The sequence below is a fragment of the Pipistrellus kuhlii genome, unplaced genomic scaffold (genome assembly GCF_014108245.1).
Source record: "Pipistrellus kuhlii isolate mPipKuh1 unplaced genomic scaffold, mPipKuh1.p scaffold_m20_p_15, whole genome shotgun sequence".
NCBI lineage: Eukaryota > Metazoa > Chordata > Mammalia > Chiroptera > Vespertilionidae > Pipistrellus > Pipistrellus kuhlii.
This window is the reverse complement of record NW_023425460.1, coordinates 34310198-34332159: the sequence shown is the minus strand read 5'-3', so window position 1 is coordinate 34332159 and position 21962 is coordinate 34310198. Positions and strand designations below refer to the sequence as shown.

Here is a 21962-nt window from a genome sequence, read left to right as displayed (position 1 = left end):
GCTCTCTCTGAGGTTACTTTCCATAGAATCCCTTTCATCCACACTTACTTTCTTTTTAAATCAGCTATCAGTTTACAGTTATAGTTTTCTTTAAGCAGATATTTAGTCATTTTCTTTTTTATCCAGGTATACCATGATTCTCAAAAAGAGCGTGAGCTAAATGTGACTGAGAGAAAATATTCATCCTTTCTCAAAGCAATGGCAAATATTATACCTAAGAAGTTATTCAAACCATAGTATAAGATCAGGCTTGCCTGGAAAAAAAAATTTCTTACTACCAATTCTGGTGCTTAGTCAAGTGGTCTCGCTTCTATACTCTTAGGTCACATACAGTATTTAGGAAGTATCTGGCCAGAGAACTACATTCATTCATTCAGTCATTTAACAAATATTTATTGAGCACAGTATGCTCAATGTGCTAGGACTGTGGGGAGTATAGGCATGAACAACATAGAAGTTTTGTTGAAAAAAAAAAGGAGAGTGGGGGAGAGGGAGAGAGAGAGTAGGAAAGGGGTGGTAGCTGGAGGGGAGATGTGATGGTCAGTGGAGAGTGGCTTTCCTAGGACAGGAGATACTGTGTTTCCCCAAAAATAAGACATCCTCCAAAAATAAGACCTACTTACCGCTTTCCTTCTGAGTGAAATATAAGGCATCCCCCCGAAAATAAGGTCCCCCTAGGCTAACCATGAGAGATTTGGTCCACTGATTCTGAAAGAAATGGAGTAACAAGAAATTCATCAGGAAATTCAGGAATTGGATTGTTATGATGATGTTCCAGAAGATGATGACATGATTGTCATTGAATAAATGAGTAAATTCTTGATACTGTAGGATTCACAGTTTGTCTGGTTTGTGTTGACAACTACCGTACTACCGTACCGTATACAGGTAATAAATTTCCTTTATTTTCATTTAACAATAAATGTGTACCGTATTCTTCTTCATGGAAAAATAAGACATCCCCTGAAAATAAGACCTAGCGCATCTTTGGGAGCAAAAATTAATATAAGACACTGTCTTATTTTTGGGGAAACAGGGTACCAGTGCGCATTTGGGAAAGATTCTGTAGAAGAGAGAAATGGATGATGCAGAAGGGCAATGGAATTTTTTTTTTTTATTTTTTTTTTTTTTTTAAGTTAAAGGCCTCGAGAAGGAGGAAAAGATTAAGGTCCTAAATCCAAATTGTGGAGCAGGCCTTGAATGGCAAGAGCATTTGGCCTATGGTAACATGAAGAAGCAGAGAGTGTTTTGGTGAACATGTGATCACCTTCTTTCTCAATGCAAAATGTAGCTGATGTGAGGACAGACTGGTGGAATTAAATTAATAAAACATTGCATGTTGGGAAGGCAAAAATTGTGGCTTTTTTTTTGATGCAACAAATGCAAAAGGATTCAAAATAATTATATGAAGTAGGCTGGGAGGAAGAGAACTTGATGAATTTTAAATTTAAGAAATGTCTTTTTCTAAGGTATATGAAGATGTCACGTTCAGCATTCAATCATCACAAGAAGATTTAGTCCAACGTGATACTAAGAAGGAAATTTCCTGGTTAGAACGAAAAAGCCAAGAGGTATTTATAAAATATGGGAGAGTTTGAAGGAATGCTTTCCTATGATAACCTGCTGGCAAGTAGAATGAGATACTACTTGGCCGAGCATCCCATCATACAAGTGTAACCTTCCTGAAAGCAAACGAACACCCCAAAAACAGCCCGATATTTTAGATGGTATATGAGCTTTAAGGACTATACTTACGCTAATATGAAACCCAACAAAGTCGCCCAGGTAACCCAAAGCAAAGAATGAAGTGTGATACCTTATGCAGGAGGGAAATTTAGGGGAGCTGCACAGGTGATGAAAGAGAAAGGTGGGCCAAAAATATTAATAGGAAAAGGGACATCCTGGCTTCAGACAATGGTAGTAATAGCTTGTGTCTGGATTGAGCCCACTTATCTAGTCTCACTGATTTTCCTTTGTCAACTATTCTCTAATTTTTTACTCCTTAATTATTTTCTTTCCATTGGCCTTACAATTGACTGGAAACTACCATGTTGCCTCAGTCAACATAATAGCAGTTGACTTAAGCAAGGTATTGCAGTAGTGTTACTTAGGGTACACTTTTATATTATTAGTCTTTAAAAATTTTGTTCCTAGAGAAGTGCTATCTATTACATATCTATCTGTACCTGTGTATATATCTGTGTGTGTGTGTGTGTGTGTGTGTGTGTGTGTGTGTGTGTGCCTCTCTATAATTTCTCTTGCCTATTTAAGTGATAAACTTGTCCCATTTCAGGCCATCGAAAAGGAGGTTAAACAGTTTACCAAGAAAAGGAAGGAGATAAAAAGAGAAATCAAAGTACTTGCTAAAACTGTAAGTGTTGTGGTTTCATATACTAATACAGTTGACTCTCATTCTAAAATCACTTTTTGACATTTATTTTGTTCAATACAGCATGAGAAGCTATACCCATTTTCTTTTTTGCCTGTATGTAAGCTCAGTTTTCTGGAGTACTTCAACAGGTTAGAAATTTTACCTTACTGTACTATATATAAACAGTGGTTTTTTTCTCCAAAATACTTTATTAAAAACACATAACTTTAAAATAATTATTAAAAAGTAAGATAAAGTAAGATAAATACTTTATCTTACTTTTTAATAATTATTTTAATACAAGTTATGTGTTTACAATTTTAAAAAGTTAAGTAATGAGTTAAATAACTAAAAATAAGATTTTAAAGCAGCACCTGCCCTACTTTTTTTCACTATGACTTCTATACTCTGAAGGCTGTTTTCAATTCTTCAACATTTCTGTTTGCATATTTACCTCCATCTTTCTAAATAGTTTTCTTGATACTGTTATCTCTTAATATTTCTATTTTAACAATAACTATGGGATTACTGGTATGGTAGATGAATATTTAGGTTCTTTTATACCCTCCACCCCCATCACTACAGCATACATATAAATCCATACTTACTGTGCACACTATTATAGTTATGTAAATACAAGAAGCCTGGCGCATGAATTCATGCATGGGTAGGGGTCTGGCCTGCCCGCCCCGATGGAGCCCTTAAGCCAGGCCGGCTGGGGCAAGAGGCTACAGGCAGTTGGCTGGCCAGCCCACCCCCAATCGTGGTGTTGGAGGACAATCAGGGGTGGAACCGGCCAGGAGGAGGGGCTGCAGGTGATTGGCTGGCCAGCCCTCCCCCAATTGGGATGTTGAAGTCAGTCAGATCCTGGATCAGTCTGCTACAATGCATGTCATAGCCACTGGTCGTTCTGGTCATTCTGGTTGTTCCACCGTTCTGGTAGGTGGGCTTTTATATATATAGATTCTTCAGAGTTGAGCCACATGGTATATCATAATTACATTTCCATTTTTACAATTTTATTTTTCCTGGAATTAATCATTGCTTTTGTTTTGGATCGCCATGCCTATTCAAACTATCTTAAAATGCTACATTAGAAAAAGAACCTCTTCTCAATAAAAGTACCTAAGGAAATCAAGCTGTCAGAGCTGTGTGTGTCCTCCCTTCCAGAGCTTTCCATTTTCTAGATCCAGTCTAAGCACCTTGCTCTCTAGACCAGGCACACAGTTGCTGTCCTAAGGACTTCTCTTGTCCATTGTCCTAGAAACCTTCTCACCTGCCTTCTGATTTGTAGCCCCTGTTTTGGGGGTCTCATGCATTTATCTTTGTTTTCTTGGTGTGTACCTTCCAATAGCTTCCTATGCAGGACTTCTGTGTTGTCCCATGCTTGTGGACAGCATTTATCATGTAGCTGTGCTTCTGGCATACCATTCAAATGTAATAGCAATGTGGATGGTACCTGCCCCCTCTAAGAGTTGGCTCTTTTTTTTCTTTTTCTTTTTTAATATATTTTATTGATTTTGTACAGAGAGGAAGGGAGAGAGATAGAGAGTTAGAAACATCGATGAGAGAGAGTCATCGATCAGCTGCCTCTTGCACACCCCCTACTGGGGATATGCCCGCAACCAAGGTACATGCCCTTGACCGGAATCGAACCCGGGACCCTTCAGTCCCCAAGCCAACGCTCTATCCATTGAGCCAAACCGGTCTTGGCAGAGTTGGCTCTTGATAAAGGGTACATGGGAGCTACATTTTTTGAGACTTGGTTTTTCTTAAAATGCCCTTATCCCACTCTCACACTCATATTTGCTTAAGTGTACAATAATTTCCCCTCAGAATTTTTACTTGCTGCATTGTTTTCTAGCTTTCAGTTTTTGGTTTAGAGAATTCAATACTCTTTTGATTCCCAGCTCTTTGTAGGAAACCAGATTTTTCTTTCTGGAGATTTATAGGATCCTATCTTTATCCCCACTGTTTGGAAAACTCACAGTTACGCACAGTGAGATGTTTGGTGGATGTTCTTGGCTTGCTGGTACAGAATTGCTCTCCACCTTTTCTCACCCTGTTCTGAGCCCCAAGAGGCCAGCCTTTGTCTCCAGCTTCTGTTTAGGTTTAGCCACTGAGTGGTAGCAGCAGGAGATCAGAGTTTCTTTCTCAAAAACCAGCTCTGGGTAGATGTTCAAAGCAGCAGCTGCTCTGTTCCAGGCATTCATTCAGAGACTAGGGTGGTGGAGACCCTGCTAGCTTCTTCACAGGGCTTCTAAGGTTGTCTTGCTTGATCTCATCCCAGGAAGAGGAAAAGAGCATGAGGTGTGCATGGGGAAAAAATCTAGAGATGGCCCTTATTATTTGATTGAACCACATGAAATTGCTGTTTTATATGGTTCAGCCTAATATACTACAAGTATTTGGTCTTCTTTCAACTTTTATAATGTGCCTTTTTTAAATGCACAATTTAAAAATTATGACCCAGGTGTATTGATCATTTTATTTATAGCTTTTTATTTTAGTGTCTGATTTTAGGAGAGCTTCCAATGTCTCACATATTTTCTTCTAATACCCTTCATTTCACCTGTAATTTATTTTCATGAATGGTATAAGGTGTGGAGCTAACTTCATATTTTTTCAAATAAATAGCCTATTTCATCAGTGCTTTTTATTGAATAGACCCTCCTTTCTCCACTGATTTGCAACTCCTCCTCTATTAATCCCTGGAGTTCCAGGTATATGAGATTGTTTCTGGACTCTCCATTCTGAAATTGAATATTGATCTTTTCCTGAGCTAATTCCAAACTATTCTGATTGTTATAACTTTATAAAATATTTTTATATCTTGAAAGTAATTCTCCTTTTGCTCTTCTTTTACAAAAAAAATATTGACTTCTTTATGCACACTTTTTTTTTTTTTTTTTGCAACTTATTTGCTCTGTATGTAGAGGGACATGTTCTTGGAGTTCCCTTCTATGCACACTTTTTCATTTGAATTTTAAAGTCAGCTTGTCAAGTTCCACGAAAAACTCTGATTTGATTTTGATCAAGAATATATTGCTCACAGTATGATTTGGGGAGGAATTTCTTTGTTATGTAAAATTATATATATGTAATATATACATTTATAATATAAATCTTATATGTAATATGTATTATATAAATGTAATATATAAGCAGATATCTATTTAATTTTTAAAAACATTCTTCAGTGAAGTTTTATAATCTAAAAGTTACTATAATTTTCTTATTAAGGTTATATTTTAAGTATCTTATAGTGTGTTTTGCTTTTGTGAGTGGAATATTTTTCTATTACATTTTCTAATTGGTTACTACTGCTGTATATGAATGCTATGATTTTACATCTGATAACCTTGTTGAATTCTCTTTTTAAAAAAATATTTTTTTATTGATTTCAGAGAGGAAGTGAGAGAGGGAGAAATAGAAACATCAATGGTGAGAAAGAATCATTGATTGGCTGCCTCCCACATGCCCCAATTGGGGATTGAGCCCGCAATCTCCTGCAACCTAGGCATGTGTCCTTGATCAGAATTGAACCTGGGACTGTTCGGTTCTATCTACTGAGCCAAACCAGTTAGGGCTAAATTCTCTTTTTAGTTCTACTATTTTATCAGTTGATTTTCTTGGATTATGGAGGTATACTACCAGATGTCTTTTCCTTATCAATCTTTATACTTCATTTCTTTTTCTTGTCATATGGCAAAGTCTTCTAATATAATAGTGGTCATGATTGGAAACATGCATATCTTCTTCCTAACTTTAACAGGAATGCTACTAGCTTTTAAGTATGATGCTTGCTGTAGCTTCTGTCTTTTGTTACCTAAGAGTTTTTATTGTGAATTTCATTATGAAATCGATCAAATGCTTTCTATTCCTCAGATAGACATTGGTCATTTTAAGTAGTACACCAGATTCCATTTGCTAATATTTTATTTAGGATCTTTGTTATTTCTATTCATAAGTAATGTTGGTCTAATTTTCTTATACTTCTTTTGTCTCTCACCAATGTTTCTCTCTCCCTTTTCCTTCCTCTCTTTTTATTTTTTTAAAAATATATTTTATTGATTTTTTACAGAGAGGAAGGGAGAGGAACAGAGAGCTACAAACATCGATGAGAGAGAAATATCAACCAGCTGCCTCCTGCACACATAGCTATAATAGCATTGGCACACCTAAATATCAATAATTCCTTAATATAATTTAATGAAGTCATGATTTTATACATTTTGTTGGTTATTAATAGATGAATGAGCTTTTAAGGATTAAACTTTAAAACTTAGATTATCACAATAAGCACATAACCTACTTCTTTATCCAGTAGTTACAATTAAATAAACAAAACATTTGTTTTTTATCTAAGGGTTGGAAAACTGTGTCTTTAAAATTTAATTCTTCACTTGTCACCATCCTTTCCTATTTTAAAATTCAGGTTATGAACATGATGGAAGAAAATGAAGCAGAAGATAATATTGCAAAATTAGATCAACGGGAATTTGGCCTAGATCTGGAAGAACTGGACTGGCTTCAGAAAGAAAGTGAGAGAGAAGTGGCAGAGGTATGGAAAAATCTGACTTAAGCACTACAGTGAAGGAAGCAGAGAGAAAATAGGAAGGAAAACTTTTCTAGAATTATGCAAATAAAACAAAAACTTTTCCAGCACACAATGTGAATAAAGCAAACCTAGAGTGAATGGGTGAAATGAGTCAGAGAATTTTCGAATTTGGGGGTAAGGAGGAAGAAGACCATCCAGGCCAGCCAGACATCTGATGTCTGTCTCTCTTCCATGATATTCATACCAAACATCTTCCACCATGTGTTTGAACATTTTTAGACATCCCCACCGCCACTTCATGTCAACTTTGGACATTGTGGAGTTACCCCTGAATTAGAATTGAAATCATTTTCCCTATTCTCACTGATTCTTCTATTCTTTGGGCACCATCAACTCTATGGCCACTCTGAAAATGGTTAGAGAAGATTGGTAATTACCATGGTATCTTGTATTGTCTCAGCTAATTATCCCAGCTCCTATCACCATCATATAATGTAGTTTGAATAGCTTCATCATCATCATCACAGTTTTTCTCTGATTTCATTCTTTTTGAGGCTGGCACCCACAAAAGAATTCCACTTATTATCTGTCCAGTTTAGAGAAAAGCATAAACTGAAGCCTGTACATTCAAAATTCTGTACTTCTATTAATTTAGCCTTTGCATCTTTTTGTGGCAGTCACATCGCATCGGTTACTCATATTGATTTTATTTTAGGCAAAATCCCTAATTGTGTTTTATACTGGATGTTCTTAAGTTTCCCCTTTCTCGACATTCATGGTATATTTGATTTTTTTGAGTGTACATGTGTGAACACATTTCCCACTCTTAATAAGAGAATGAAATATAGCTGAATTTAAGGACATGTAAGTGAATTACATGGTTGGTTAAACAATTACATAAACAGAGACTGATGTCTCTGAGAGAGAGGTTTCTAATAATATGCATCAGGACTCTGTCCTGTTAAACATGTTTATTAATGACTAGAGGCCCAGTGCACAAAATTTGTGTCCCTCAGCCCAGCCTGCACCCTCTCCAATCTGAGACCCTTCAGGGCATATCCTACTACTGGTTTAGGCCCAACCCCACAGGGTACAGCTCTAAACTGGCAGTTGGACATCCCTTTCACAATCTGAGACTGATGGCTCCTAACCACTCACCTGCCTGCCTGCCTGATCACCCCTAACCACTCCCCTGCCAGCCTGACCAACTCATAACTGCTCCCCTGCTGGTCCAATTGCTCCCAACTGCCTTCCTCTGTCAGCCCGTTTGCCCCTAACTGCCCTCCCCTGCAGGCCCAGACACCCCTAACTACCCTCCCCTGCAGGACTGGTCTCCCCCAATTGCCTTCCCCTGCCGGCCTGGTCACCCCCAACTGCCCTCCCCTGCCACCCTGGTTGCCCCTAACTATCCTCCCCTGCAGGCCTGATTACCCACAACTACCCTCCCTTGCTAGCCATCTGTGGCAGCCATCTTTGACTCCATGGGGCACCCATGTTGTGCAAGGGCATGAGGGTCAATTTGCATATTAACTCTTTATTATATAGGATTGGGATGACTATGTAGAAATGAGGCAGATATGTCAAATTGGGGGACATGATGCTGAGGATAAGTGAAAATTTATTTGGATAACAGAATCAAGATCAAAAGGACCTCAACAGACTGATTCAAGAAGATAAAATGTACCTGAATGATTGCTTATCTATCCATCAATTCATTCCACAATGCATATTGAATACCTATTTTTTGCCAAACACTATTGTAGGTGTTGGAAATCCTATATATTATAATAAAGCCTAATATACAAATAGGCCATGCTATGACATGCATTGACCACTAGGGGGCAGATGCTCAATGCAGGAGATGCCCCCTGGTGGTCAGTGAGCTCCCACAAAGAGAGTGCCACTTAGCCAGAGACAGGCTCACAGATGATGAATGCAGCAGCAGTGGCAGGAGCCTCTCCCACCTTCACGGCAGCACTAAAGAGCAGTGAGCCGAGTGGTAAGGAGCAGTGAGCAGGTGGGCAGTAAGGAGCAAGGGGTCCTGGATTGCGAGAGGGTGCATGCCTGGCTGAGGAATCTCCACCCTGCGCCCCTGAGTGCAAGAATGTTGTGCACTGGGCCTCTAGTCTATATAAAAGTCCAAACAACTAGCCGACTGGCCAGTAGCTATGATGCACACTGACCACCAAGGGGCAGATGCTCAATGCAGGAGCTGCCAACCTGCAGTGATCTGGCAACTGCGGTTTTCAGGTGACACACCCAGAACGAGAGAGGAGGGAGCCTGGTTCTGGGGTGCGTAACCCGAGAACTGCCCTCTCGCTATCCAGGACCCCTTGGGGGATGTTGGAGAGCTGGTTTTGGCCTGATCCCTGCAGGCCAGGCCAACGGACCCCACTGGGCCTCTAGTACAGTAAATAAAACTACATGGGGCTAATCTAGTGGAAAAGACAGACCATAAATAAACAAACCTCTCTATATTGTGTGATTAAAACAAACTGGATGCTGTGATAGATGTGGGAGATCCACTTCTGTAGTAAAAGAAGATCACTTAAAAGGGTAACATTTCAGTTGGGAATTAAAGAGAGGGAGCTGGCTATGCAAAGTTCTGGGGAGAGAATATGGGCAATGGTAGCAGCAAGAACAAAGGCCCTGAGGCAAAAGTGGCTTAGAGTATTCCAGGAAGAGAAAGGCAGACAGGCTGTGGGAGAGAGAGAGCCTCGTTGAATGTGGGAGAGGTATTGATTCCTTGTATATCATGGTAAAGAATTTCACTTTTTAAATTAAAAGTGCAATAGGAAGCTGTTGAAAATGATCCCATTTTTATTATAACAAATAAGCACCAATTTAGGGGCTTTCTGAATGTTATTTGGTTTTGGAACAATCCAAAAATATAGGTTTTTGTTTTCCACACTTGCAGAAACTGAGACTTCAGGGCTAAGATCCCATGACTAGGATCTGAATAAGGAAGTGCCAGTCTACCCACCAGGCTTCAGGCTCTTCCTCCTTGGCCCTGCCTTCACTCAGGCCTGGAATGTGTCTTCCTATTCTGGTACCAGGTTCTCCCAGCCCATTCTGCTAGACTGCTCTGCAGGGAGAGTGGGTTAGGTGCCTGTTCCCATCCTCACTCTAGCGTGGCTTCTGTCTCCAAACACACGCTGACTACCCAGTGCAGAGCAGCTGTGGGCAGAGCAGAGCAGCACTGTGTTGGGGAAAGAAGACCAAACTCCATCACTATTAAATAAGCAGCCCTGACATTTAGTGAATTTACAAATGAGATTTTTTTTTAAGAGGCCACATTTTCATTTTTATCTTTGTTTCATCTATGTTCTTCAAGATAAAAAAAGATGTGGAGATGCATAATCTAGCCAAGAGCTATTTGGCTAATATTATTAAAGAAGAATGCTGGAATTCAATGGCTGTGAAAGGTCGAGCTCTGAAGGTAACAGATATAACTGCAGATATAAGGTACCCACCTTAATTTAGCCAGTGAGACATTTCATTGGCAGTTATGAGAAAGTTATGGCAGAAAAAAAAATTAAAAAGAACATTAAGAAAATTTATACATAAAAAGTATTCGAAGTATACCTTGCCCTTTTCTGTGCTGAATTTTACCTAGATGTGTCACTTTTTCTTGTCTCATTCTTCCCTCTCTGCTCAGTCTCTGTGTATTTCCAAGTTAGCACTTCTTAAGATTTGTCTTAGCATCTCTTTCCTCTATAATACTACCTGCATCCAAATCTTCATATCTGTCTGTTTCAAAATGTCACTCACCATCCACACAGATTGAAAATTAAACACTATTTTTTACCTTTCTACCTGTGCCTGCCTTCACATTTTCTAAAAGATTGTTTTTCATGCTTTTTTCATTGAGATTCCTGTTTCCCTCTTTGTGTAGGGTGACCCAAAGTCCCAGTTTATATCTGTGATCTCTCAGTAACTATTAACAGCACCCTCTTCACTTTTCATTATGCCCCGTACCCCATTTGGTTAATAAAGTATATGGTCAGACTATGTTTATGTGATTGCATGTTCCACAAAAACAGTTTTGGACTAGATAATTCTTTATTGTGGATTGAATGTAGGATGTTTTGCAACATCCCTGGCCTCAATGCTAAACCCCCAATGCTTCCATTAGTAAAAACCAAAAACGCCTCAAGATATTGCCAGTTGTCCCTGGGGGGCTGGAGAGGAGGGGGAAGGGCAAGCAGCATAACTCCCAGTTGAGAGCCACTGCTCCAGAAGTAAATCCTTCACAAAGCACAGTTTTTTTAAACAAAGTTTACGCCAGTACTAATGGAATATATTGTTTTATTTTCAAGAAAGCTTCCATTTTCACTGTCACTCATGCATGATAACCTACGAGTTAATTTTCATCAAAGGAAACATCCCCCATTCCATCCCAGATGCATACACTTGCACTAAAAATGGATTTCTCTTGTGTGTTTTTCCAACAAGTGTTTTCATATCCCCGTCGTGGTTGAGAACTTCCCAATGAAAGAACGCACGGAAGAAGAGCTAAAAGAAGTGAAGAGGGTTTTGCAGCAAAAGAAGATTGAAGCAGAATGTTTGAAAGTACAATTTTAAATATATGTGTGTTTATATAAGTGATATGTTTTATTTCAAAACCTTCACACAGATTTGAGTTGGGATACAATTTAGAATAAATTTAGGTATTGTCTGTATTTATGTTTTCATTCTTTGTTAATTTGTAGAACATATCCTAATGAATATAGGAATCAAATCCACAGAATCAAGAAGCCTGTATCTACACAACACTGACTAGCCTTTAAATGTAAGGATATAGCCCAACCAGTTTGGCTTAGTGGTTGAGCATTGACCTATGAACCAGAAGATCACAGCTCTATTCCGGGTCAGGGCACATGCCCGAGTTATGGGCTGGGTCCCCAGTGTGGGGCATGCAGGAAACAGCCAATCAATGGTTCTCTTTTATCATTGATGTTTTTCTCTCTCTCCCTTTCCCTTTCTATCTGAAATCAATCAAAGTATATTTTTAAAATAAAAAAATAAATGTGAAGATACACTTTAAAAAATGAGATTTGGGAATGAAATGTCCTATTCTTTTTATCTTCTCATCTCTCTAGGGATTGCATTTTAGGATAATTGATCAAAGATGAAGTAGTGTCTGTTTGATGGAATTAATTATGCTTTTTCCTAAAGCAATTCCAGCTTTTTACAAAGCAGCAATCTATCAAACCACTACAAAAACACTTGCCCCACTAGTGTAGTTTTGTTTTGGCAAGAACCTTGCATCCATTATTTTTCTGAAACATAAAATGAAGATATATTTAATTCTTCTCAACCTACACCCACCAGTCCTGCGTGAACAAGTTCAGTTGTAAAACATGAAGAGGTGTATTTTTAAAGCTTAAGTTCTAACAAAGACTCAAAATATTTACAAACAGCTATCATCCTGACAGCAAAATATAAATATTACATACTAGCAAAGACAATTTCTACTCTTTTGATTTACCCACAGTTTATCAGTTTCCAAAGCTTTCATCTTTTCTGCAGCAGTTTTAAGTCTATCCATCACTTGAATTCAGTTGTTGACAGGACAATTTAAAAAAACAAAACAAAACACATTTTTATTGATTTCAGAGAGGTAGGGAGAGGAAGAGAGAGATAGAAACATAAAAAATGAGAGAGAACCACTGATCAGCAGACTCCTGCACATCCCCTTTTAGAGATCCAGCCCACACCCTAGACATATGCTCTGACTAAAAATTAAATTGTGATCACTTGGTTCATAGGTCGACGCTTAATCACTGAGCTACACCAGCCGGGACAATTTAACATCTTAAAGTGATTGTTGAAGCAATTAAGTTGTCACAAAATTGCCCTTTAGAGAATTCTTATTAACTTCCATGTCACCTTTTTCTATATTTAGTTACGAAAGGAAATTATAGAGGTTCAGTCTGCTATTACCATGGTTACAAAGCCTCATCATGAAGAGGAGGATGAAGAAGAGGAAGAAGAGTTGGTAATAAAAGATACCAGGTTGCCCAATTACCTGCTTGGCAGTCTGTGTACTGATTTTGGGATACATGCCTCTTTGTTGACAAGCCAATTGGAACTTCATTCCAGAGAGGAGAAAATCAACCAAATTATATTATTAAAAGTGGGTAAAAAAAATTTTTTCTTTATCCCTGAAAATCTCTAAAAATTCTCATGAGGTGTCTTACAAAGATTCAAAAATGGAAATATCATGCCAATCAAGTGATGTCTTTATATACACAGAAATATCCAGATGTTCTTTAAATATCCACGTTCTTTAAGCAAAGCTGTATACAAGCGTGTCTTTCATCCATTTGGATTGGGTTCTGTGATAACAGATTTTCTAAAGAACACCTACACTGCCTGACACCACAAACAAACCATTCTTCTACTTAAATCTTCAATAAGCTCAAAGATAAAAGAAATCTTTGAATGCCATCTTCAAGGAAACCCCGATGTCAATTAGGACCTCCTTGCATGATCAAGGTGTAATTGCTTGTCTATCCCTTTAACCTTGGAAATATAATTTCCTCCCTAAGATTTGCATAACTTCTGGGGCTCAGAAATAAGGTGCAGCATCCCTCAGGCTCTAAGCTCCTACTGCTTACTTTCCACCAAACAAAACTCAGTGTCAGGACACATCTGTACATGCCTACGGAATGTTTTTGAGAATTCAGTGATGGAGATCACACCAATGCAAATAGTCTGAAATTTAAAATTCATTCCTGATCCTGGAAGTCCTTCAGCCATGTCTACACTTTGAGTTCTAGCCTCCTGCCATGTTACTCTGCTCTCTCTTCCTATTTATTTCTCTTCTCCTTCAACCCCTGAAATTACGGTGCATTTATAATAAGAACTGTTTAGTTATCTCTTTGCTGCCTGTTGAACTATGCATTTAAGGTCTCACTTTTCTGCTGCTTTATTAAACCATTTTCCTACAAAAAGGCTTTTTTAGCCCAAGATAAATTCTGGTGCCAGCTGCGAGGATCATTTTCCCATCCTGCTTTAATGGTTTCATCTTCAATAGGATAGATATAGAGACTAAACTCTGAAGTAAAACAAAGCCTATTTTGAATTGATCCATTGTCCCTAGCAGAGATGGGAATGAGTCATTGAAACCCACCTGCCACCTTAGTAATTGGCTGATCCACCTAGCCAGGTTACATCCCCTTCTTACCTGAGAATAGCCTGACTGTACATGGGATCAATATTGTGTGTGGTTGTGCTTGTCTAGTAGATTTCAAATAACCTCTATAGGCCATCTCTTCCTCACTACATCTCCCCCAAACACAGTTCCAAAGAAAAGACATTTCCCAACTTAAGCACTTACACATTGTTTTTTGCATGTTTCATGATAATTTTTAAAGAATATATACAAAAGAATTTCCAACTGTTCACCCCCCACTTCAGCATATTGAGTTATAACTTACATTTTGGGAAGAAGGTTGTGGTATAAGTTGTTGCCTTAATCTTATATATGGGATACCACTGTGGGTTAATGAACCAAGAAATGACTTAATATAAACTGTTTTAGAAAGAGTAATTTGCTGAAACTTAAAATGATTTTGTGGGAAAAGTAAAGCTGTAGGATTGTGTTACCAGTAAAAATGTAATGTTTTTAGTAACATATTGATATTTCAGGATATCATTTACAAGGTAAAAACTGTTTTCAATCATGAGTTTGATGCTGCTTTTAAACAAAAAGAGTTTGAAATTATACGTGTGAAGGAAAGAAATATAAGAATTCAAGAAATTATTTCAGATCTGGAATTGGAAGAACCAGACTGGACACCAGAATTTGACGAATGTGAGAAGCCAGAGAGAGCCCTTGTTGTGGCAAGTAATGAGGTACTGGCAAGCTGCATTATCTCTTCTTTTGTTTCTCGTGACTGTTTCTCAGGCTCTTATTTACTCATTTTGTTTGTACTACTAGAAGTGACAGCATTTCCAGTTATCAGTAACAAAAAAAGTTGACGTAGCCTCAGCAATAATGAAGATTTTTTTTATGAGACCCAAATTGTTCAGAGGAGATTTGGACACCAAGTCTTGAAGGAAGCAGGAACCTCAGACTGGAGTCTGGTGGGGAGTTTGGGAGTCTGTCTTCATCTCTTGGTCCTCTTCTCTCTGCATTTCAGCTTCCAGAAGTTTCTGCTTTGTATCTCCCTCACTGAAGAGAGCAGCTGATCTGGATCTTAATCTCTTAGTCCCAATGGCAGATTTATCTGGGAGGGGGCTCCTTGGTGCAACTTGTGTCCAGTGCCTGTGCGGCAGGAGTTTGGGTTCCATTGTGGGAGGGAGGGTGACAGCACTCCAGTAATTCTGTAGGCCACCAGGGCAGCGTGGGCCCCAAAGAAAGGGGCTTCCTGGACAGCCTTGTTAAAAGGTGTGTGGCACAGAAGCGATTAATAAGAAATGCTTAAAAAAAACAACAACAAAGTACAACCACATTTCAATTCTAAAAAGTAAAAAGTACTAGAGAATGTTCAAAGAAAACCCCTTGTTCACATGAATTGCTCTAAATTGCTTTGGGACAAAAGGAAATGATGTCACTTAGAAGTAACAGCACACACTTACACTGTCACTGTTCAAAGTGCCCTAGATAGATTGAGACTAAGTTATCATTATAAGAGTTTATAAAATAGGGACCAATATTACCTCCATTTTACAGAAAAGGAAACAGGCACAGAGAGGCGAAGACCACAGTTACAAAGGTAGTAAGCATCAGAGTTGGGGTTTGAACTCAATCATTATACTTCCAAGTACTTCTTCTTGCCCTCTACACTCTATAGTACCTGTTTCAGGAAGTCGTTTCTTCCAGAGCCAGACTCTAGCTACAAGACTTAAGACAAAAGGACCCCAGCCAGCTTCTCTCACAGTCAAAATTGCTTACAATTACAAGGGAAATATAACATTTGAGATTTTTGCAATGCAGTTCTGTTATCCCCTTCCACTGTGAAAAAACATTCCCATGTCAAAATTACTGCTCTAGGCTCACTTTGTATGCTCATAGTTAATGCTGCCCACTGCTTCCTCTCATGTGCTAATCCCTGCTGCATTTAGGAGAGTGATCTTATAAAAACCATTCTGTCCTTCCCTGCTTAACCCCTGCAGTAGCTGTGCATTTCACTCTGGATAACACCCACAAGTCTCTTTCTAATGGCCCACCCTGGGCTTCCTTCACTCCAGCTGCTCCCCCTGCCTAGCTCTGTTCCGGCCACTCTTGCATTCTCACAATTCCTTGAATGTCCCAAGCTTTGCCCTTTCAGAACCTCCATCCTGAAGGATTTGGCTTAGAAGGCACTTCTTTGGACATCCTTCGCTTCCCATCTAAATAAGGTCCCCTGTTTAATTTCTTTAGTGACAGAGATGGATTTAGACAGCTAATAGAGAAACAACTAGTTGTTTTTGTTTTTTTTTCAATCTTCTCATTTTATTTATTTATTTTTAAAAGAATTTTTGTGAGTTTATTTGAGCCAAACTGTCAACATATGCCGGGAAGCAGAATCTCAACGGATTGAGATAATGCTCCGAAGAGTGGCGGGGTTACATTTAGCCTTCTCATTTTAGACCTTCTCTTCATTCCAAATATAAGAAATGGGTTGTAAAATCTGGATATACCCTTTATCCCCTTGATATCTTCTAACCTCTTCTTAGTGTGTAGAAGGAACGTTTGGTTGAATTTTGTAAGAAGAGCAGCAGAAAACTACTTTTTTTCTTCTTTCAGATTTCAGCTCAAAAACATATTCCTCCTTGGCAAAGAGCCAAAGCAGAATTGCTTGCAGCCCAAAAAATGGAGCAATGGCTTATGTCAAAGGTATGCAGTTTTGCACAGTACCTAAGACCCTCATTCCTTTATGGTTTCCTGAACCTAATTTGGTTTAATAGTGTTGTTCTTGAACTCTACTATAGAAACATATAACATACTTATCATGGGCAGAGTCACTGGAATCTCAGTGGCCCCCTTCTCCTCTCCCCTCCATGCCACTGCTCACCCTCCCCTTCCTAAATGCAGTCATTCTATCATTGAGTAGTAGGCTGCCTGAGATCCCACCAGAATGTCCAATCTCTGGGTCATTTACCTGCCCTCGCTGACCCTGGCTCTTTTTCAGGTCCATAGCACCAGACATCGAGCCCTGATGGACATGATGGGAGGAGTTCTGGAAGTCAAGAAGGAAGACATTCTGAGAATGGTGAGATTTCCGACACCCTTATCAAAAGTGGAATTGGGTGATGAGAACTATTTACAGTTGACCAATGTTGTCTATATGAACCTGAGCTTCAAAGTTCTACAGCCACAAGTAAACAACCTCCAGTACCTTATAAACATACCCCATCAGGCAAACAAGATATTGGGAACCACAGACTTGCCTTTCCATCTGACCAAAAAGGGCAAACAAGCAACCATAGTGGTTTGGTCTCACTGAAAGCAGGGATAATGCTGCACCTGTTGTCTGCCTGAGAATCATTCCCTTTGACACCTGACATAGGTGTCCCTGGAGCTCAGGTGTAGTTCTAGCTATGAAGATATCAGCACACACCTCCAAACCTGTCACCTAAGAGTCTGGGTACATCCCAAACTGTCCAACCTTGTTTCAGTTACAGAAAAACGGCTGTTACATTTTTTTCTTTTCTTATATTTCAGTCAAATGTCAGGTGATTAGCTTGCCACTGTGAAGAACTATACCATGTTAATGGGCTCTTGCTTTTAACGGAACGATAACCCTGAACTTCTATTGTACTGCTACATGTAGGTTTGTGCTCCAGTACATGTTTTCCTTTCTATCTTCAGGTGATTCCTCAACCTGCTTTCATGGCAAAACCTGACACTATATGGACTGAAGAGGAAAGAAGACAATTCAGAGACTATGAGAAAAAAGTCAGGGAGTTAAATGAAGAAAGAGATAAATATAGAAAGGTCAGAAATGCAAATAATTCATTATATCCTACCATATCCAGGATTTTGTTTTAATATATTTTCAAATGAAGTGTTCTTGATTTTTCTCCTTGTCGTCAGTAAAGGATAGTGTTTCAACCGAAATTTTGAAGGGAATTTAGGGAAGTGGGTGGATATAAAGTTAAAGAGTTAGAACAATTTAAAACAAAAAGAATGTATTTTAAAAAATGTTTAAGTCCTTACTGATTTCAACATTTCCCACGTCATTACAATTCATTTGGTTCTCCAATCATTCTTCAAGTGTTTCATGAACACCTACTACAGTACATTCAAGGCACTGCTCTGTGTTGTCGACAGCCATTTGAGTTCAGTATTCCTCCTGCTTGATTTACTCTCAGTCTCAAGGAAAGGACCTGAGAGAAGAAGGACACCATCAGCGCGGCACACACTTTACAGTTCCAATTTGAGGTTTTTGCAATGCAGTTCTACTTTTATCTCCTTCCATTGCGAAGAAACATTCCCACATCAAAATGGCTCACAATTACAATGGAGATATAAAAGCTGATGGTATACAACCAGATAAATAACATGTATTCCTCTGTGAAGAAAATGAAATCATTCTGTCATTTGAGGCAGGACAGTTTGTCAGTTTTACAGTGACTGTATCTCATGGACAGTTTCTTTGAACCTATTGTTAACCTGTCCTGATTTTATTCACTGCAGTCCTCTAAGAGTGCCCTGGCATTTTATCTTAAGATAGTACTTTCCTGAAAGCCAAAATGAGTAGTTTTGAATGCAGTAAAGATTGCAAGGAGTTGGGGAATAGATATAAAGTGTGGTATTTACTCCATGGTCCTGCACTGTACAATAATGCACTGCCCACTCTCTTACCTTCCTGCTCCCTGGTCACGCTCACTCGGTAAAACCCAGCTTTGACAAAGCCCAGCACTTGGCCTTCTCTGCGCTTGCACCTGCAGTAGGTAAAGAAAATAAAAATACTGACTGGTTTCGCTCTCATGACCTTAATCTTCATTAGGTCCTGACACCTGCTCAGCAAAGCTAGTCCATCTCCCTCCCATGGTTACTCCAGCACTTTGCCTTTCCCCCTGCTTAGTCCACATCACCTGGGAGAGCTTGTTACAAGTGCAGATCCGGATCCCATCATTCTCGGGGGGAGTTTGTTACACATGCAGATCCAGATCCCATCATTATCAGGAAATGGGAACTTGTTACATGTGCAGATCCGGATCCCATCATTCTCTGGGGGAGCTTGTTACATGTGCAGATCCGGATCCCATCATTCTCTCGGGGAGCTTGTTACATGTGCAGATCCGGATCCCATCATTCTCAGGAAATGGGAGCTTGTTACACATGCAGATCCGGATCCCATCATTCTCAGGGGAGCTTGTTACACATGCAGATCCGGATCCCATCATTCTCAGGGTTAGCTTGTTACACATGCAGATCCGGATCCCATCATTCTCAGGGGGAGCTTGTTACACATGCAGATCCGGATCTCATCATTCTCAGGGGGAGCTTGTTACATGTGCAGATCCGGATCCCATCATTCTCAGGAAATGGGAGCGTCCTCAGATTCCTAACAAGCAGTGAGGCAGTGAGCCAACCTCACTTTTGTACAGAGAATTCTCAAGATTTCTTTTTCCAGGCTGAATGTGTGCCTGGAAATTTCTAGCCTATATAGAGTCAGAATTTTCTGGAAAGATTTGCTGTGATTTGTTTTACTAGGCTTACTGCCACCTACATCATTAGTAATGATCAGTGATTTTTAGCTTTCTTTTTTCCCCCCAATAAAATATTTTTAAGTAAAAATCTCAGACACAATTTAATCAACAAATCCAGGTACAACATCTCTGATTGAAGGGGGGCAGAGGGCCCAGAACACCTCTCAAGACTTGTCTGCCACCTGCCCCTCCCTTGTGGCAAAATGTGAACACCACTTCCTAGGACATTTGATGTCCCTAAATGCTAACTTTGCTGTTGACTTCCTTTCTTTCAGTCCTTAGAAGCAGAATTGAAGAAACTTCAAAACTCAATTCAAGAAAGCACACAGAATTTTGATGAATATTTGAAAAGACTGTTTGAAAGGAGAGTGAAGGCAGAAATGGTTGTCAACCAGGTAAATAAAAGATTCCTTATATTCCTTTTTTTAAAAATGAGTTTCCACATCCTTTCAGTGTTCTTGGGATATTGACCAACATCCTTTCTGGCACCAAGGTCCTGGGGGCTCTAGCCCTGGCTCCCATTCCAGCCTCATCTGTGCCACTCGCCTTCTCACTTGCCACACACCCCTCCTCTGGTGCCTTTTGTCCTTCCTCCCAACTCTGCTAGTAATAGTCTGTGCCAACTTCTTTGCATCCTGGCCTATATCTATTTAACTGTCAGGTCCCAGCTTAAAAGCCAATTTCTCAAACTACATTAGATCTTCCTATTATATACTTTGTTCTTTTGCTTTGAATTATTTATTTCAACTAAATTTTAATTTTTGTGAGGTTACCTTTTAATGCTCCCAACACTGTCTCCATGAGTTTGTCTTGTTCATCCCTGTATCTCCAACAACTAGCAAAGGGCTGGGTTTATCTAGTATATGTTAAGTAAATGAATAATCTACATACACAAAAGATCAAATGAAAAATATGGCTTAATTTGATTCAGCAGTAAGAATATAAATGAAGCATGCATTGACTAGAAAAGCAAGAAGATCAAGAAGTGGAGCCTTTAAATTCTGAGGGGAAATTATCCCTAACATTAGATTTTATACCTTGCCAAGCTATCAACTGAATGTAAGAGAAGAAGATTTTGAGAAATGCAAAGTCTCAAAAATTTACATGCACCCATTTTCAGGGAGCTGCTGGAAGATGTTTCTCACCAAAGCAAGGGGACCAACAAAAAAAGATGAGGGTAGTTAAAGGAACCTTGAGGAAGCAATCTGTATCCTTCGCAGCCCAACAGGAATGATATACCAAAAAAGGTTTTATTTAAGAGAGTTTAATGCATGGACTCTTTACTGAGGTATAGGCAAGGGAAACAGCAAGGAATGGCAAAACACACAGAAACTAGAACCAATGGGAAGCCAGTATCATCCCTAGAGCTAAAGAGGCAGGAAAGGAAGCTGGTACCAGGGCCCAGCAAGACCTGTAGCCATGGGAGAGGTGTCACTCCTCAGCAGACATGGCCATAGATAGAACACAATGACTGGTCTGGCAGGAAGGGAGTGTGTGTATATGGTAGTTGGGTGGGGGAAGATTGGAAATGAATATCCCAGCATTAGTCATAAGAGCAGCATTAGTCATAATGGCCAAAAAGTAAAAATAATCCAAATGTCCAACAATTGTAATGGGTAAATAAAATGTGGTTTATCCATATAATAGAACGTTATTCAGCAAAAAAAGCTAGTGCATGCTATGTCATGGATGAACCTTGAAAACATGCTAAGTAAAAGAAACCATATACCCAAGACCACATAGTGAATAATTATATATTTATATGAAATGTCTAGAATAGACAAGTCCATAGAGACAGAAAGTTAATTAGTAGTTGCCTTGGGGCTGAGGCAGGGTAGCCTATGGGAGGTAAGCAGGGGGGTAGGGGGAAACGTGGGGCGTGGAGAGAAATGGGAAGTGGCTGATAAAGGATTTATTTTCAGAGAGAGAAATATTCTAAAATCGATTGTGGTGATGGTTGTGCAACTCTGTGAATATAGTAAAAATAAAAATGGGTTATATACTTAAATAAGTGTATGGACTGGGAAACACATCTTAATAAAGCTCTTATTTTATAAAGATATGCTTATAATATCTTTCATACAAAATAATGAGAAAACTATCACAGACTACTAAGTAATATCAAATGGACTCAGGAAACAACTTTAAAAGTAAGTCCCCTAAAGGGAACAATTTAAGATCCAACAATGGTAATAATTGCAACAAACTGAAAACCATCAAATTTGTTTAAATTTATAAATTTGTGATATTTTAAAAAGTGAAAAAATGCTAATGGTTCACTTTAAGAAGATAACAACCAATTCATTATATAAATAAATAGGTAAAGAGAAAGAATCAAGTATTTATTCTACCTTTCTATATGTACTGTAACAAAAAGAA

The 21962-nt window shown here is 38.9% G+C and overlaps 1 protein-coding gene across 2 annotated transcripts in view; it reads left to right on the top strand.

Moving 5' to 3' along the window:
- CFAP43 (cilia and flagella associated protein 43) overlaps window positions 1-21962 on the top strand; it is a 76813-nt gene that overhangs the window by 39911 nt on the left and 14940 nt on the right. For both annotated transcript variants that reach the window (XM_045582068.1, XM_036438954.2), the window contains exons 18-28: window positions 1470-1571; window positions 2294-2371; window positions 6810-6935; window positions 10267-10371; window positions 11388-11504; window positions 12841-13071; window positions 14589-14795; window positions 16672-16761; window positions 17057-17137; window positions 17737-17862; window positions 19859-19978. In XM_045582068.1, coding sequence (XP_045438024.1) covers window positions 1470-1571; window positions 2294-2371; window positions 6810-6935; window positions 10267-10371; window positions 11388-11504; window positions 12841-13071; window positions 14589-14795; window positions 16672-16761; window positions 17057-17137; window positions 17737-17862; window positions 19859-19978 — 1383 coding nt within the window. The remainder of the gene's footprint in view (window positions 1-1469; window positions 1572-2293; window positions 2372-6809; window positions 6936-10266; window positions 10372-11387; window positions 11505-12840; window positions 13072-14588; window positions 14796-16671; window positions 16762-17056; window positions 17138-17736; window positions 17863-19858; window positions 19979-21962) is intronic.